General features: G+C 39.6%; 1 protein-coding gene across 1 annotated transcript in view; it reads left to right on the forward strand.

Annotated features, from left to right (window-relative positions):
- Positions 1-13,951, forward strand: part of LOC130385616 (protein turtle homolog B-like) — an 80,546-nt gene extending 66,595 nt beyond the window's left edge. Inside the window, exons 18-21 of the mRNA XM_056594225.1 lie at positions 495-497; positions 4,766-6,406; positions 10,358-10,485; positions 10,817-13,951. Of these exons, the coding sequence (XP_056450200.1) occupies positions 495-497; positions 4,766-6,406; positions 10,358-10,485; positions 10,817-11,031 (1,987 nt within the window). The 3' untranslated portion in view covers positions 11,032-13,951. The remainder of the gene's footprint in view (positions 1-494; positions 498-4,765; positions 6,407-10,357; positions 10,486-10,816) is intronic.
- The last annotated feature ends 3,630 nt before the right edge of the window (positions 13,952-17,581 follow it).

Consider the following 17,581-nt stretch of genomic DNA (forward strand, 5'->3'; position numbering starts at 1 on the left):
ACTTCTACCAACACAGCCAATGAACGGATGAATAAACTACTTGTAGAAAGAGAAGAAAACTCTGCATCTTGGGAGAGGACCCCTCGAACCCTTCGGCACCTGGCCCGACATCTGAGGGGGCTTGTGGGAGCAGCCACAGAGTCAAAGTACCCAGAAGACAGCGACTGGAATAGAAAAGCCCTATGATGATTCAGTGGACATATATCCACTCTTTTGAAGCTAAGCAAGGACGCGCTCAACCTTCACAGCGAGGGGAGCACCAGTGTCAACAAGTCTGATACCAAAAAAGAAAATGATATAAATGAGTGGGTGCAATAGGACGATACGCATCGTTTGATATTAAGCATTTTTTAGCCTTTGATGGAAAATGCTATCCACACCAGAAAGAAATGCCAATATGCTAGCCGCGCCAGCTAAAATAAGTGTGTGGAAAGGTCAGGATTGTGTCTTGATTTTCAAGGAACGAGGCCTGATCATGCACTTTGAAGCTGAAGTTTGTGGGCCTTTGTATTTGCAGCAAAGCTGTTTGTGTTTACAATGTGCGGTGTATCATATTTCGCTACTCGCCTTGATACATAATGTAACTGGGAATCATGTCACAACATTGGCTGTAACATTTTTTAACACTCACTCATGGGACCCATTTCTTTGCAATAGCTGAAAGAAACTTCCTAAATAGATATGTTTTTGACTATGTTGGCAATCCTTGCCTAGTTTATTCTTCTTATTATCCATGAGTCATTTACCATTTATCTTTCAACAAGCTGTTTATAAACATGCCATCCCTCTAGAAAAAAAAACTGCTCTTAGTAATGCAGGCCAATTCTTTATTTGGAGGTCCATGCTCAAGTTAATTATTCTTTATCTCAGTATTGCATTTGACACTAAAGACTTATATTATTCAACTGTTTCTAAGATTTACATAAGTTGTTCAGCGCCTGACGCCAACAACAATTCTATTTGGCGTTCCACAAGGTTCAGTTTTAGGCCTAATTAATGTCTCTCCTTATAGTCTGATAAGCTTAAATAAGATTTGAGTTGTTGGTTACGCAGATGATACACAGTAATATATATGTCACAGGGTTGCCAAACTAACGATTATCTTTTCAATGCAATCCGGTATAATTTTTTGTCCTTACGTTTTATTTGTATTATTTTTTGTTGTAATATATTTTAAGTAGATTTTTATCAAATGCATATTTTTCCTACATATTTGTTTGTTCCATTCCTTTAATTTTTCTCACAGAGATATTCATTTTGTAACATCTGTCTGGGAAAGTTTGGTATTGGGACATTAAAAATATTATGGATTGTGTGTTTCCTTTCAACATGTTTCCTTCAACATGTTGTTCATTGATATCTCGAGAAGTCTTCTCTCCTCTAATCTCACTGAATGCATCATGAGCAATGTTTGTTGCTTATCTTATGTGCATTCTTTCTTGTACTCTTTCTGCCCACATTCTTTCTTTCTTTCTTTCTTTCTTTCTTTCTTTCTTTCTTTCTTTCTTTCTTTCTTTCTTTCTTTCTTTCTTTCTTTCTTTCTTTCTTTCTTTCTTTCTTTCTTTCTTTCCTTCTTTCCTTCTTTCTTCCTCCCTTCGTTCCCATAACCATTGTTGCAAAGTCTTTTTTTCTCCTCTTTGTTCTAAATACGCAGATGTCTCATTAGAGTCCTGTTTCTCTCTCTCTTTCTCTCTCTCTTGCTCTCTCTCCCTCTGTCGCCTCCCTCTCTCTCTCCCTCACCCCTTATTGTCTTATTCCCCCCTTACCCCTACAGGAGTCCTCTTAGCCCCCTTCCTGGCATTGAGCCCTACTGGGAGGGGCTGGACACCCGGAGGTACAAGCCTCCATCTTCTAGTCCTCAGTGAGTCCGCCCACTATATCACAATCTCCCTCCCTCTCTCTCACACTAACCTTCCCCCCACCCCCCTTCACCTTTCCCGGATGTGGATCCTCAAGTTAGTTATCCCTGTCGTTGATGGCTGCATGCCTCTCGTCAGCAAAGCGAACCACTTGGGGGGCTCTGTGTGAGACCTGAAGACTTCTATGGTTGATGGATCCTCCCCACCCAGGTTTAAGAATAAGCTTTTATTTGGTTGTGCATCAAAAATTTATTATATATATCGTTTGAAAATAGAATTATGACGAGGATTACCGACACTGTTCAAGGAAATCTTATTTTCTTCTTTAGCTTGATTAAATAATGTAGTTCAAGCATGGCTCCATTCCTAAGGTGAACATCTCGCTAAATAGTGGAAGAAACGTTTCCCTAATCCCACTTGATTCTTAACAGCCTGTTATATTTGACAGCAGTGCTATGCTCTTCCCTCACTCTTGCCCTCTCAATGATTTTTCCCTATGTCTATCCTATTTTCCCCTTGCCTGTCAAATGCTTGAAATACTACGCCTCCAAGTGCATTTGTGTGCATATAGCAAGTGCCAACAGCTGCTAATGATAGAGTAGCAAGCACAAGGAAATCTCTTTAATAACACATTTTATATAGAGTTTGTGTGTAAAGATGATATTGTTACTGTTTGAACTACTCGTTTGGTAGATCTGTTGTATAGCTAAGCATAATTAGATTATTTTGAAATAATGTGAAGTTTATGTGTGCTACATATAGATATATATCTATAAATATATAGAAATATATCCACACATATATGTATTTACCATAAGAATTATCAATAGAACAGAAAATGTAGATTATTTATATATTATATATAATGTATATACATATATATGTATTTACAATAAGAATTCAATATGTATAAAAATCAATAGTACAGACATGAGATTGTGGTATTAAAGTCTTGATCTTTCAGGGATTGTTAGTAGAGCCAGCACATAATCTTTGACTACTTGAAATATCATTATGCACTTATTATGTCTGTTATTACATGACATCAAATGATATGTGTTGTCACAGTATTGATACCATATGTTTGTTTGATATCAAAACTGTATGAAAAATTATGTGGAAAATAGTATTTCTATTTATTGAACTGAATTTGTTTAATATTTCTGTATTGTGTAGCACCTTTGCCGTTTGGCAAAGGAGATGTGTTCTTGTGATGGGCTACACTCCATGTAAATAACATTGCACCATGGCAATTTCATTACGCTGTAGTGCATTTACAGAGTCAGAAATTATATTCGATACACCGATACTTTTGAAACCCAGACTCGCCTTTTAACAGCACGAAAAACAGTAGCCTTACTGGTTCAGCTTAAAAGTGCAAATCACGCTCAGTGTTGTGTTTTGTAACTAAATAAAATGACTGTGACGAATCCTCCTCCGATGTCCTCTTTTCTGGTAAAGTGTTTGTTTCTTTTTCCTTCACAACCGAAACGTCTCACTGAAAGGATTAGAAATGGCATGATATACTGTCTGTCCGGTATATTGGATGTCTCTTATTATTCTCCTGCTCATGTTCATTAGTATCTCTTGGAGAATTGGTTGTATGGTTGGGAATCAAACATACGTCTAGTGATTGATATGTATGCTACCTGTCCAGGTAAAGCTACCTAAATCCATCCAAGGCTTTGAAAGCCTGAGTGTTACTGAGTGAGACATCCTAATTGGATTTTAAGAACTAAAGTAAATTAGCCTTTGAGTAAATGGCCTTCTCAAATCGTTAATTTGATGGGTGACAATGAAAACACTGCCACTGGCCAAACAGAGTAGAATTACCTTTGGTTGTACTGTAGTAGAAACACGTAAGTTATGATGTAGTGTTATAGAAATACCTTTGATTGTATTCAAGTAACCTCACACTATCACCTTACTGGGCCCAGTGTACCTTGAACTAAACCTTTATTTGCAAACTTCATAATGCACTTTTGACTCCAGCACCAACACAAAATTCCCTAACAGCATTTCCAAATAAAATTTCAGCTGTGCTGCTATGAACTACACTCCACACCAACTGACATTTTTCGTACTTTTTGCTTGGATATAATGACTTCCACAACCTATCCCTCAACTGAAAACATATTTCTCTGCTACGACAAGTCAGCCAGTGGCCTGATTTAATATACCACATATGGCTTATGAAATATGTATGACGAAGAAATAATAGAAGAAAACAAATAAATACAAGCTATAAAACCACTAATTGACAGTTGATTCTCTGTGTTGAGAAATCTGTTCCCTTGAAAGTGCTTCATTGCATGACAATCAAATGGAGGAATCCAGAAACATAGATATATATCCTGTGAATAGCATAGAGTTCCGGGATAACACTAATTGGCAATACATCTCATTGTCCCTGGGTTCTCATTTGTTTCGGGCTCCCAGTGAATCACGTTTCAATACAACACAATGCACAATATATTAAACAATGTGGCATCAACCCTCTGTACATTCATACAAGCTACTATATTCATACAAACATACATGCATTAATTAAAACAAATTGCCCAGCTTCATTACAATATAGCACTGAGTAATGTATGTTGACATTCTACTGAACAATCAGTTGCAGAGATAGATTTCTGTATCAGATATATGCATCAGGGCCCCTAGCTTGGCATCCTTTTTGAGGAATCCCCGAAGTTTGCTGTTGTTTCATAATTTATTTCGCGGTTGATGATTGTTGGGCAGCCTTTCAATTTCATTCTAAGAGTATGCAATGCAATGCATGTTTTTTAAAAGTTAATAGTTCTGGCAATCCTCTCTCAACATATTCATATTCGGCAATGAATGAAATCCAATGGTCAATGATAGGATTCAATGCCTCTTCTATGTGCTCTTTTCTCCCACAGGTCATCAGGGAAGGTGAGTCCAGAGAGCATGCATTCCAAGGAGACTCCCTCAGACTCATCTGACGATGGCCTTGACTTGCACCTCAAGAAGATTCCCACAAGCCCCGGGAGGAAAGAGGAACTATCTTTATACAAGAAGACCAAAAGAGCAATAATAAGCAAGAAGTACGGCATTTCCAAGCACGAAGCTGAGGCCACAACACCGATTGAACTGATCAGTCGAGGACCGGATGGACGCTTTGTAATGGACCCCTCGGACGTCGAAATGTCTGTGAAGCCCAGACGAATCGAGGGCTTCCCGTTCGTGGAGGAGTCAGACCTTTACCCTGAGTTCCGACAGTCGGATGAAGAAAACGATGACCCCAGGCCTTTACCACCCGTCATGGCTACACTTAGGCCTCACCAGATATCCCCCATCTCCAGCCAGGAGTCCTATCTGAGGCCCCCTGCCTACAGCCCTCGCTTTCAGAGGCCCTTGGAAGGTATGACTATCATGGAGAGCAGTCGACTCCAGGCCACAGGGCAAATCCGGAGCTCCCTCCACCACAGAGCGTTCTATGGATACCTAGGCAGCCATAGAGACCATGACCCCCCTCCTCCTTTCTACATGCCGGAGACAAGCCCGCTCAGCTCTGTCATGTCCTCCCCTCCGTACCTCACCGAAGGTCCGTTCGGTCACCCGATGATTCCCGAAGACATGGGGGACGGCGATTACCAACAGTACGCCGTCTCCGGTTTCCCCCTTCCCTTGACACTCGCCTCCTCGTCCCGTTCACCGGAGATATGGCAGGGGGTGGACTTCACGTTCGCAAGTCTAGAGGGACCACACTTTATCTTCCCCCCACCACGCCCTTTCCACCTTCACCGCCACGACTCTCCCTACCCACCCCCGCCTCCTCCTCATGTCCTTCCCCTTAGCTCCTTCCAGCCCCCTCCTCTACCGATGCCCACCTACCCCGCTGTCCTGCCACTTGAGGCTTCCAAGGGCCGCCTAGGGAAGTCGCCAAGTAAGGCCAGGCCTCGAGGCTCCCCAGCCAGGCATATAACTATGCAAGAGGCTCATCTAGGGCAGCTAAGGCATACAAGTCACGGCATGGGTGTGCCGGTTTTACCTTACAATGAACAAATGGCACGAATAGTCCCCAGCACATTCAGCAGCCTGGACACTCGGTGGTTTGAAACCGCCCCTCGTTTCAGCCCCAGGCAGGTTCGTAGAATGGATCCCGGAATACATCAAGTGGTCCTCCAACCCTCCCGACTCTCTCCCCTGACCCAGAGCCCTCTTAGTTCTCATCAGGGCTCTCCGGAGATCTTAGTGCGTCCCCGACCGCGTCCCAGCATTGTCCAACCTCCCATACCTCCGGAGATGTCTGAGATCACACTCCTTCCTCCTTCCACAGCCAGCTTCTCAAGGAGATCCTCTCCCTCCTCCTCACCTGCCAAAGGCCAGGCTAGCAGGAGGGCAAGTCCAAGCTTCCGTTCCCACATGGCCTTTGCCACCTCTGCAACCAGCTACCCGTCCCAGTCCCCTTCACCCCCCATGGAAAGCAGCAACATGTTTGGGCAGATGCCATCTCAGAGGAGGACTGAGGAGGGGATACTTCCATCTGAGCCCTCTCCACCCCAGTTGTCAGCTTCAGGGTAGGTCTACTAGGCTTCTAGGGAGGGATACCATGCCATCATCTGTGCCATCCCATAATGCTTTGACGTGTTGGGTTTTTTATGCTTAAGTTTGACAGGCTTTTAAGATTCTTTGTTTCCAAATTTCAATGTGGCAATTTAGTTATATAGATGAGTGTATAGTACATATAATATAAATATTCGTAAAACGATGTTGTAGGATGAAGGACGAGCATTTTTCTAGCCATCAATAAGTAATATTTTTGCAACAATCAATGGTTAAGTTTAATTTAAAAAAAGTTGTGCTGCTTTTCATCTCAGACATTTAGTTAGAAGTATCAAAGTATCCTTTGAATCTGTGAAGCAGTGCTCCAAATCTATCACCTCAAAGTAAACAATATCATTCTTCTAGGAAAAAGACTAAAACAAAGAAATGATCGAACAGAGTTCTTTGCATTCGCTTCACAGATTACATAACAGACCTTTTGGGGCTAAAGCAAGTATTTTAAGGGCATAACCCCTTCAATGAACTGTCTGGTTTGGTTGACACAAGCCCCTAAATGCCTGGGGATAAGGAAAAACATCACCATGAGATCTCCTTTGTTCTCCATCTCTGCCATGCTTTACCCTGCTTTCGCCTAACAGGAGGAATCTCAAACTGATTCCCCCTCCGCCCAAAACAAGACAAACACACAAGTGTTATGTCTAGCTCTGAGCTTTTGCAGACGCCTCTTTCATTCAGAGGGATGCTTTAAGGGGAGCCCTACTCTTCAGGCCCTGTGGCCAATCCTCTTTCCTGTTCCCCTACCTTATCTCAACCCTCCTCCCCTTTCCCCTTAACCCTTCTCTTCTACCCCCCCCCCCCAACCCCCTCCCCCTCCTTTTAGTAACCCTCAGGATATCCTGGGTCTGACTTCCACAAGGGAGACTTGTTGGGCAAAAGTGTTTCACGGGGGCCTGTCCGCATTTCATGTAATGCAAATGTCTCCATCACTATGCATTATGGGCAGTGTGGTGGTTCTTGATGGCTCCTGGAGTCTTACCTGCTGTGTTTTTGATTGATCTCAGCTATCTGGGCAGCGTTGTTGTGACGAGGTCCTCCACACCGCAATAGGTAAGGGTTGGATCCATGTCTGAAAGGGGGGGGTTAGCAGGTGGGACGTTTTTTGATCACCTCGTCCTTTAAAGGGGAATACAAGACGCTGGGTCTTCCTTTCTAGAGTGGCTTTTTTCCTCCTCAGTCAACCTTTTTGGTTTGTTAAAATGTTTTGATTATTATTTTATGATTTATCCTATCAGAGTGGCAATGCATTTTAAGTTCTGCAGTCGTCAGATAACTATGCATAGAGATGTATGCATATGCCATCTTTTAGTGAACAGGTCAGGTTCGAATCGCCGACACGATCTCATGGTTGAGTGGTTTGCCTTCTATGCTGATGTACAGTCTGGTAATTTAGATAGCCCTATCATAGGGATTCAATGGGGTTCACCCCTTTAAACATATAATTGTAGCACAACAGCATTACAATTAACAAACTATCGACACACAACATTTGATTATATAATTTCAATGATTACTATTGCCTTTTTGTTAATCAAATAATGAGGAGTATCCTATGAATCTAATATACTTAACCCCATGACCTAGGTCGGCAGACGGTACTGTTTTTGCATTTGGATGTTGTCTGTAGCACAAGTGTTAAATATTCAGGGTATGTTTCAGGGATGGCTGTCTTTGTACAGCATTGTATATTTAAACTGATCTGCTGTATTTAATTTGTGAAATATTTGTATACCATTGGCTTTATGAATACAGCAGAGGCTTTGTTTAAACTTGGAACCACTCTGCACAGCTCTTAAAATAGGGAGGCAGCTCTATAAAAGACACACCAAGCATGCTGATTCCACGATAAACCTCAATGACAGTGTATGATAGTGAATAACAACAATCCTGCTAATCAAATATCTATGCAATTATTAGGCCAGCCAACCTGAGTCACCTAGCCTTCAATGTAGCATATTTTGAGTTCTATGTTAGCTAGATACATTAAAGGGGTTCCTGGCAGACACATGGCGGTAGTTTCCTTTTACACAGCGGTAACGTAGTGCACTACGGTGAAAACACAGCACAGTTGCACTTCTAAGTTTGGACTGCAGAACAGTTCTCACTGTGCCACGCAGAGCAAGTGTCCTTCAGAAAGTGCTGACGCACTTCCTTTGAACCATGGTGAGCAAGACACACGCCAAGGGCACGCTATAAGTGTAGGACAAGCAAGGGGGTGTAAAACAACTCCCCCCCCCTGTGCGAGAGAATTGCCCTTTGAAGTGCTTTTTTCCGATGTATTCCCCTTTAAAGTCGTGTTCCATGTGCAAACTGCCATGCATGCCATTGCTAAATATTGCTCTTCCGTTTCAAAAGAAAAAAAAGAAAAGAAAAGACAATCAATTCTATATGGATAACCTCTTGTTACATTTGTTGTCCTGGTGCTTCGCTTTTTTTGGCTTATTTTTCATTATGTGACTGTTCCCGAGTAGTCATTCCCTCCTCCCGCCATCTCTCCCCCTGTCAGCATGGTGAAGCCCATTGTAGACAGTTTCCATGTCTATGAATATACATATTGACAATGCTTTGTTGCTCAGCTGTGACTTTCCCTCCCTCTACTAACTACTCAGCTTTCTTCCTGCAGTCCGTCCAAGATGGCTCCTCTCTTATTAGTATTTATTTATATTTTATGGTCTCTGCCCTCAGAATGTGTTTTTGGGGCGGATTTTGTTTATTTACCATATCTCATTTAAGTGGATAAGGAGGTCCTTCCCTAGGGTCAGTTAAACATGCACATGGAATGCAATTTTTGCATTGCATGGTGGGAAAATGACTTTATTTGAATGACGCACAATACAAAAATAACTTTTGGGATTTTCATTCAGCAAACCAAATTCTTAGTTTTGTGTTGATTTCCACAGTCCAAAAAAGTTGTTGTAAAAAGTTATTTCCTTAAAAATAGTTTTTTGTACTATTTGGGATTGATCGCCATCCACACAAAGGGATTTGAGGGGGATATTAATAACGACAGGATCAATAAGACGACTTTATCTTTACATTCATAAACAAACAGCCATTAAAAGTGCTTGACAAGCTGTCTGGATTCGACAAACTCTAGGTGTGGGTTTGTTGTGGTGATAGTTTTTGAGCTTGACGCATCCAGGCATCTTATCAGAGACCAGCCACAACAGAGTCTTAAACAGTAAACGTAACCCTATTCCTCCTCATCTGTCCACATATACGCCTGTCTGCGTTTCCGGGGTGCTGCGCCCTGGGGGGGCTCGGGCCCATGCATTTAGCTTTGCACCAGCAGGGGCTGTGTTGACGGGCTCTGGCTCTTATCAGTATGACTTGTGTGATGTCCGTCCCTGGTGTAGCAAGCCGAGTGCGCCGCTGAACACATGAGGCATGGAGTTACCTGTTGTGTTTTTCTCTCCTCTCCTCTCTGTGTCTCTCTCTCTGTGTCTCTCTCTCTGTGTCTCTCTCTCTCTCTGTGTCTCTCTCTCTCTCTGTGTCTCTCTCTCTCTCTCTCTCTCTCTCTCTCTCTCTGTGTCTCTCTCTCTCTCTGTGTGTCTCTCTCTCTCTCTGTGTCTCTCTCTCTCTCTCTCTCTCTCTCTCTCTGTGTCTCTCCTCTCCTCTCTGTGTCTCTCTCTCTGTGTCTCTCTCTCTGTGTCTCTCTCTCTCTCTGTGTCTCTCTCTCTCTCTCTCTCTCTCTCTCTCTGTGTCTCTCTCTCTCTCTGTGTGTCTCTCTCTCTCTCTGTGTCTCTCTCTCTCTCTCTCTCTCTCTCTCTCTCTCTCTCTGTGTCTCTCCTCTCCTCTCTGTGTCTCTCTCTCTGTGTCTCTCTCTCTCTCTCTCTCTCTCTCTCTCTCTCTCTCTCTCTCTCTCTCTCTCTCTCTCTCTCTCTCTCTCTTCCTTCTCTGTGGTCCAGAAGACGCAGAGGTGCCCCCAGTGCCCAGCCGGGGTCTGAGAGGATTGACGCACTGAAATACCAACGTATTAAGAAGGCAAAGAAGATGATGATGAACAACAATAACTCCAAGGCCAGAAGGAAAACAGGTGACCTACCCCTTCACCACTGGATCTGGAGGTCGTCATATATGATAATCACACGACCATTCCTAATATTGCAATCGTTTCAACGATTATTTTAGAATTTTAGAAACAATACATTTATCAACACTTACAATGACACTGCACTTGCACTGGCATGCAAGTGATGAATAACACAAAAATGATTACAGTATAAATATATCTATTCATTTCTTTATTCGTTTGGATTGAGATGTTGAAAAAAGGGCGGTAACACATCCATCCTTGAGTCCCTTCTGACAGCAAAGCCAACCCACAATGAAAAAACTTTTACGTTTCCCAATTCCAACCCCACCAGGTGTCTCCACCTCTCAGACCCAGCAGGCCTACACCTCTCAGGAACCCCCGCCCGAAGAAGCTCTCTACCTCCGCAAGAAGAAGAAACGGCCCATCCGCCACGACCCGTACATCCGCTTCTCGGCCCTGCTGTACCGCCGCCCACTGCAGGAGGACCAGAGGGCCATCCTGGCCAGCATGGACAGCATGGACCTGGACCACGCCACCCTCCTCTGAGCGGCCCTTCAGTCAAGGTCAACGCATACGCGCCAGTCCTGCCTCTGAAACAACAACTAGCTGCATCAAACTCGGGCGGCAAACAAACGAAATACAAAAGTAATTGTTACAAGGACAACAACCAAAAGAGAAGGTTGTGTCCCGGGTTTGGAAATAGAATCACAATTACCGTAGAAAACGGGAATGCGGCTGAACTTTAGGATTTAGATATGTGGTTCCGCTGCCTTCGGAAAAAAAAGGTTTTGTGTAATTGTTCACTTTTTCCCATCCAATGGGCGAAAGAATAGTTCAGTAGAAATGTGTATCAGCCATGATCCGAGATGTCATGGAGATACGCACGGTGACGTTCTCAGCAAAAATAAAAATCGTTGACAAAATGATAAAAAAAAAAAGGAATCAGTATAAGCGAGACATTATAATTCATACAACAACACAATATGAAAAGTAGAAAGAGTAATTGAATTGAAACAGTCATTTGAACCTCTTATTTAGTTTCCACTGTGCTATTCATAGCAGCAATGGTCGTCTATTGGAATTACATCTGAGGTTTTTATCCTGGTTTGATAACTAAAGAAAACCGTAATTTGAAGAAAAGTTGGGAAATTTAAAACACAAGAGCATAAAATGTCTATGCTTAAATCGAGTGGTATTCCCATCAAAAGTAGATATTTAAATTCGAAGAAGGTAATTGCAAATTTTATAGCTGCCATAGGTTTGATTGTCTACTCCAGTGCAAACATTTTCTGTTATTCAAAACAGATACTATTCAATATGATCAACTTATGTCTAACAATGTGTATTTGTTTCAAAAAAGGAAATCACACTGCATTATAACTGTTTTATTATTTGAAAGTTCGTTTTTTATGTCCCTTGTGTTGGACCACAGTTTACAGAATCTCTCAATAAACCTCACTTTCTCTCTCACACACACACATGCACGCACGCATGCCAATCGCACGCACGCATGCACACACGCGTGCACATACACACACACCTACATACACATACATCCGCGCACACTCACACTTGACATAAACCACTGTATCACTTGCTCCATTCTGCCAGAACAGTCTCAATCTGCCGGGGAAGTGTTCACGTGTTCTTGCGCGTTACCAACGTTACCTCAGAGCACTGTTCACAAAACCTCGCCTACACCTAGCATTCTTTCTATTACACTTGATTCATGGACAGTTAACCTGGGACCATTGAGTCCTCATGGACCATGTAGAAATAATAATCCAGCCATTAAAACACAACTTCCACTTCTGTTAGCATGCAAGTAGGTTTGGCCTTCCAATTTCCCTTGTTAGTGAATTTATAGTTTCTGCTGATGAAACTGTACATTACAGTACATTTTATACACTTCAATTATACCTTAACCCCTGAGCAAATTAAAACACATTTGTAACTATTCTTTTTGCCCTTTGAGTTTTTGCACTGGAGAATTTTGTTTATGTTTTCTGATTGTCTCATAGGTAGTCTGTTGGGCCCCAAATCCTATATAAATACTCTAGGGCAGTATGCACATTTTCAATCAAACAGCAAACATACAGATACTGGAGGATAGGATTGTGTGCCAAATATTAAAATAGTATTTTTACAAAAATAAGAAATGGACATAATTTGTCCAGCAATGGCTGTAAATGGCCTTAACGGACTTCCTGGTTGGTTGGCTGCTTTTGATTCCATTCTTTATTGTTATCATTATTATTATTATTATTATTTTGTTTATCAGACTAACTGCCTTTTTAGTTTCTTTACATATGGTCAGGTTATTTAAATGGTGATCATTAGAGGTAAGTCTATTTATCTCTTCAATTACTTTTATCCACTTGTCCAACCAAATGAACCTCAAATATTTTTTATCATTTAATTTGTTTACATCGTACTTAGTAGTTTCAATGTTATACATATTCAAAAACACAGAAATTCAAGGGACTCATATTCTTAAATGCTTCATTACAACTGATATGTGACTACTTGAAAGCAGCTGAAACAAACGTTGCTCAAATGTACATACATGCTATAAACTAGATACCTCTAGCCTTATACTGTACATTTGCTCAAATCAGCTTACACAGCATACAAGTTGTTCATTTCCTCGTCTGGTGCTAATGAATGGATAGGGTTTCACATGAGGGATTTCAACGGCTTGAAAAGCTCCACATTACTACTGGCCTTCATTGTTCTCGTAGTGGCTCAGGATGGAAAATGTGTTTATAAAGAGCAATGAGGTCTATTGTGGTTAGTCAAATAAAAAATCCTAAACTAACTTAATAAATCGTTAATAAACATTCTCCAAAAGTAATGTAACTTTCTTGGTAACCCTGGAAGAGACAATATTGAAGGGTTATTTGTTGTATACTGGCTAGGATTCTGAAAGCCCAGTTCTGAGTATACTGGAGCTTTTTGGTGCTACTAATACTGCTTACGATTCGAATGGAAAGTGCATTGCAGTTGCTCAGCATTAAGGCAATGAAGGAAAACAAATGTAACAGATTTTAAACCCCCCTTAAGATGTTGTTTTTCCATTAACCGCCACCCCTTTCAGAGATTAAACGCGAAAAATTCTTGCGATTAAGAAAATTAGGTTTTCCAGAAAGAAGGGCTTGTCCACAAGCCTATGGCATACCCTTAGACTACCACATCACATTGTAAATATTCTCCATACATCTATGGACTACTACAATTGTGCATCTTATTAGCTGGGCAACGGAAGGAAACTAAAAATATTAGATCATTAATTTTAGATCAAACCTACAAGTATAAAATTATATTTGAATAAAGCGCACTGTATTTTCCAAGAAGCCCCCACGCAAACGCCCCCCTCCCCAAGGTGCTATTTCTAAGAAACTAAACATGAGATGGTGCTGTGCTGAGACTACATGCAAAGCAAGTCTCATCATTTATACCATAGACCTGCTGCACCTTTATTTTAGTAGCATCTGGTAAAGGTTATTTAAAAGCGTTTGAAAACAGTTAAAACTATATTCTTCAAATTAAAATGTAGGGCTTGTCTCAAAATGTTTGTTTTTTTACTATAATTTTTTTATCGATAATTTAAATATTCAAAACAATTAAAACAAAATATAAAAAAATATGATTGGGTTTTAGTCCATGTTAAGACTATAAAAAGTAAGCTTGAAAAGAACGGCTGGATGGTTTATATTTTATCCACTCCACTCAATGCTCTATATATTTATATATATATATATATATATATATATATATATATATATATATATATATATATATTTATATATATATATATATGTATATATATATATATATATATCTATATATTTGTATATATATATATATATATATATATACACGCACACATTGGCATCAGTCTGGTAAGGAATTTTATGTACATAAAATTCTAAATAAAGGCATGCAGTTACATACATCCTTATAATATATATATCGTATATCCCTATTTTTATCAAAACTGTGAGGGTAATTTTAGAGGTTACCATTTGCACAAGATATGCAAAAAGTTATCTTTTAAAGCTGCTTACTAGTCCAAGAAAAAATAGGCCATGTTCAGATGTAAAGATAAACAAGATCAAGAAGGTCACATGGAATCTGTATATTATTTTTCAATATCAAACATATACACTTGAATGTTGTATGTTGGATTTTAATCCATTTGTAATCCATTCTAACTACAAATTGAGCGACCAAAATAACTGTAGTTTGGGTACTGATATTACATGAAGGAAAATGTCCCCCCGAAAAGTTTGACGCCCATTATTATATCCATAACACAAAATTGCATAATCAGAGATTGAAAAAGCACATAAAATATGGTTACCCATCTCAAAGATTCATTGTCTTCTAAAGTTACAACAGTGGTGGTTGATTTTGTTTTTAAATAGTCAGGTTATTGTCCATTTAGAATTAGTCCTTGTTATTTCTGAACTATTTCATAGTTGATGAACATTTGATGCTACATTTTCTAAAAGTGCACCTTAGCTTCTGTATATGCGGTTCATGCTAGACATATGGATCTTGATTCATAGTGACATTTCTAAGATTCTAGATAAAGCATGAGTTATCATGCTGTGATGTGCTACAAAATTAGGAATTGCATAGTGAATGAGTTGAAAAACTTGTGCAGTGTTGAACATATATTTCAACCCAGCCATCAGTGCTAGGACTCTATACTTTGCTTCGCAATAGTTATCAACGTGGTGTACAAAATATCAGCCACAATTAATTGCCAGAAATGTATAAGCTGTAAAATAAATCTTGGTACTGTATCATTCTCATCTGTGGAGCTTAAGTGAGGCTGAGTATGGGTTTTTCAGCTGCTCAGCGGCTTGAGGTGCTTCATATACTGTACCATTGCACTTAGGGAAAAATGAGCACCATGTTGTTAACATTATGTCGATTTTATTTTGAAGACTTTTCTTCAGTAACATCGAAAGGTCTTTGGTGGTACACACCAGATAAGGGGTGGATTTTCTGGACATTGTACAGCAGGTTTGTCAATTTAAACGCACCACACTTCAGCCAAGTCAAAGAATTTGCCAAACATTTTTCATCCTTGAAAACAATAATGCAACCACAGCAAAACAATAAAAACAACAAAAGGAAATATTATACCATAATGCATACATTTTCAAAGCAACACATACATTCAGAATAGAATACATTTTGAAATTACATATTAACATTATATTATTATTCTTTTGTATTTTTATTCTTATCATTATTCTTTATTTTATTCTTTATAAATATTATGTTATTTCTTTGTAAATGTATGTGTATCTTGGCATATTATTTGGGAATCAAGTGTGCCCAACATTTAGTTTGTTCAGAATTAAAAGAGAATTTATTCCATAGAGGGTAATGCAACTACAAGCAAAAGAAAAAGTTCCCAACTGGTTTCGATACTCGTGAGTAAATTATCCATTTTCTTTTTTTACGAATACTGGATACCAGCATTTCAAATGAAAAATGAAAAAAATCGACCTTTAGCCCTCATGCCAGATGAAATACTAATGCATGTGGATACTCTCAAGATTATTCTTTATTATAGTTTTTTCAAATTTTACCCTGACATTATTATCGCTTTTTAATGCTGATTTGATGCTGATTTCTGAAGTTTGTCATTTGGTGTAAATATTATTCTAAATAGGCATAACTTGGAACTTGTATATTATTATTATTTTTTGTATGAGAAAACAATGCACACAAAGACTACTGAAGAAGAGTGAGATTTGAGTAGCGTAGGACTTTCTTCAGAGACTCATTATAACATACTGTGTATATATATACACAAATATATATATACAGTCGTCTACATGTAAGTGATGGAATACTTCTAAATGCTAGAAAACTAGTTTTCAAAATTGAATATTATAGACACAGGAAAGAAAAAAATAAATAGAAACTATATATGATGTTATAAAACCAAAATGGTGGATAGTATCTATATTTGCAGAGATTAATTGTTTTGAAGAATGTATTAGTCTATGTTTATTTTATTTTTATATCCATGTGTTGCTTTCTACTGTAGCAAATTCTAAATCTTGAGTCAAGTATATACAAAAAGCGTGTTTGATGCGTTTCGGTCTAAAACTAAAGTCAAAGTCAAAAGAGACTGCCCCAAAATGTCATTGTCATTCTGTGGATCGTGACATTGTTCTCTTTGGATTGATTTGCATAAATCATCTGTTTTCAGGAACCATTTCACCTGACATCCCTGTAGTATTTCTTAATTTCCCTTTCATCTTTATCCTGGGAAGCAAACTCTATCAATCTTCAGTTTCAGGCATGACTTAGAAAAATGTAATTTTGTTCTTAATATTTGGCTGCTTTCTTCGTAATGCGCACAGCAGCAATAGGCAGACAGCAGAAATCGGTGGAAGTAGAAGTAATATTCCATAAGACTCAGTGGTTGGGGTTGTGTTGCCAATGAAATAATGTTTGTTCTCACGCCTTTTGCTTAAATTATATTTTTGGGAATGTGCTACAATAAGAACAGAAAAAAAGCTGCCAAAGTTACCTGGGATGTTGGTACCAGCCTCTGAGAGAATCCTGGCCTCTTCTCCAGAGCTGCACTATGACACCACTACATTGTACATTCTGACAACTGGTGCTATTTTACTCTACATCTGTGGTGCTGGTTTCCCTCGTGAGCTATTTGCTTCAAATGATAATGTAGCTACACTTTCCTGTACTGTAAACTGGATGCTTGTTTGAAGCCAGGATTGGAAGTTATAGGAATGAATACACAAGGCGGACAGATTATCTCAATGTCGTTGTTTTTTTGAAGACAAACGATTTGGAGGGCAACGTTTCTGTTGAAGAGATGCAAAATTGTTGTCAATTGTTTTGATTGTTTTTCAATACAACCCATGTAACATTTGCGAAGACTTTTTGTCTTGATTCTGTTTTCACTCGGTTCATGCTGCAGGGAATAAAACAGATCGGACTCAAAGTGTCAACTTTCATGTTTCGGGGCAATTTGAGAAAACACCTTAAAGGTGATTTCTATGTCAAATGTTACAGTGTATTGGTGATATGTGTTTGGTGCTGA

The sequence above is a fragment of the Gadus chalcogrammus genome, chromosome 7 (genome assembly GCF_026213295.1).
Source record: "Gadus chalcogrammus isolate NIFS_2021 chromosome 7, NIFS_Gcha_1.0, whole genome shotgun sequence".
In the NCBI taxonomy this organism is placed as follows: domain Eukaryota; kingdom Metazoa; phylum Chordata; class Actinopteri; order Gadiformes; family Gadidae; genus Gadus; species Gadus chalcogrammus.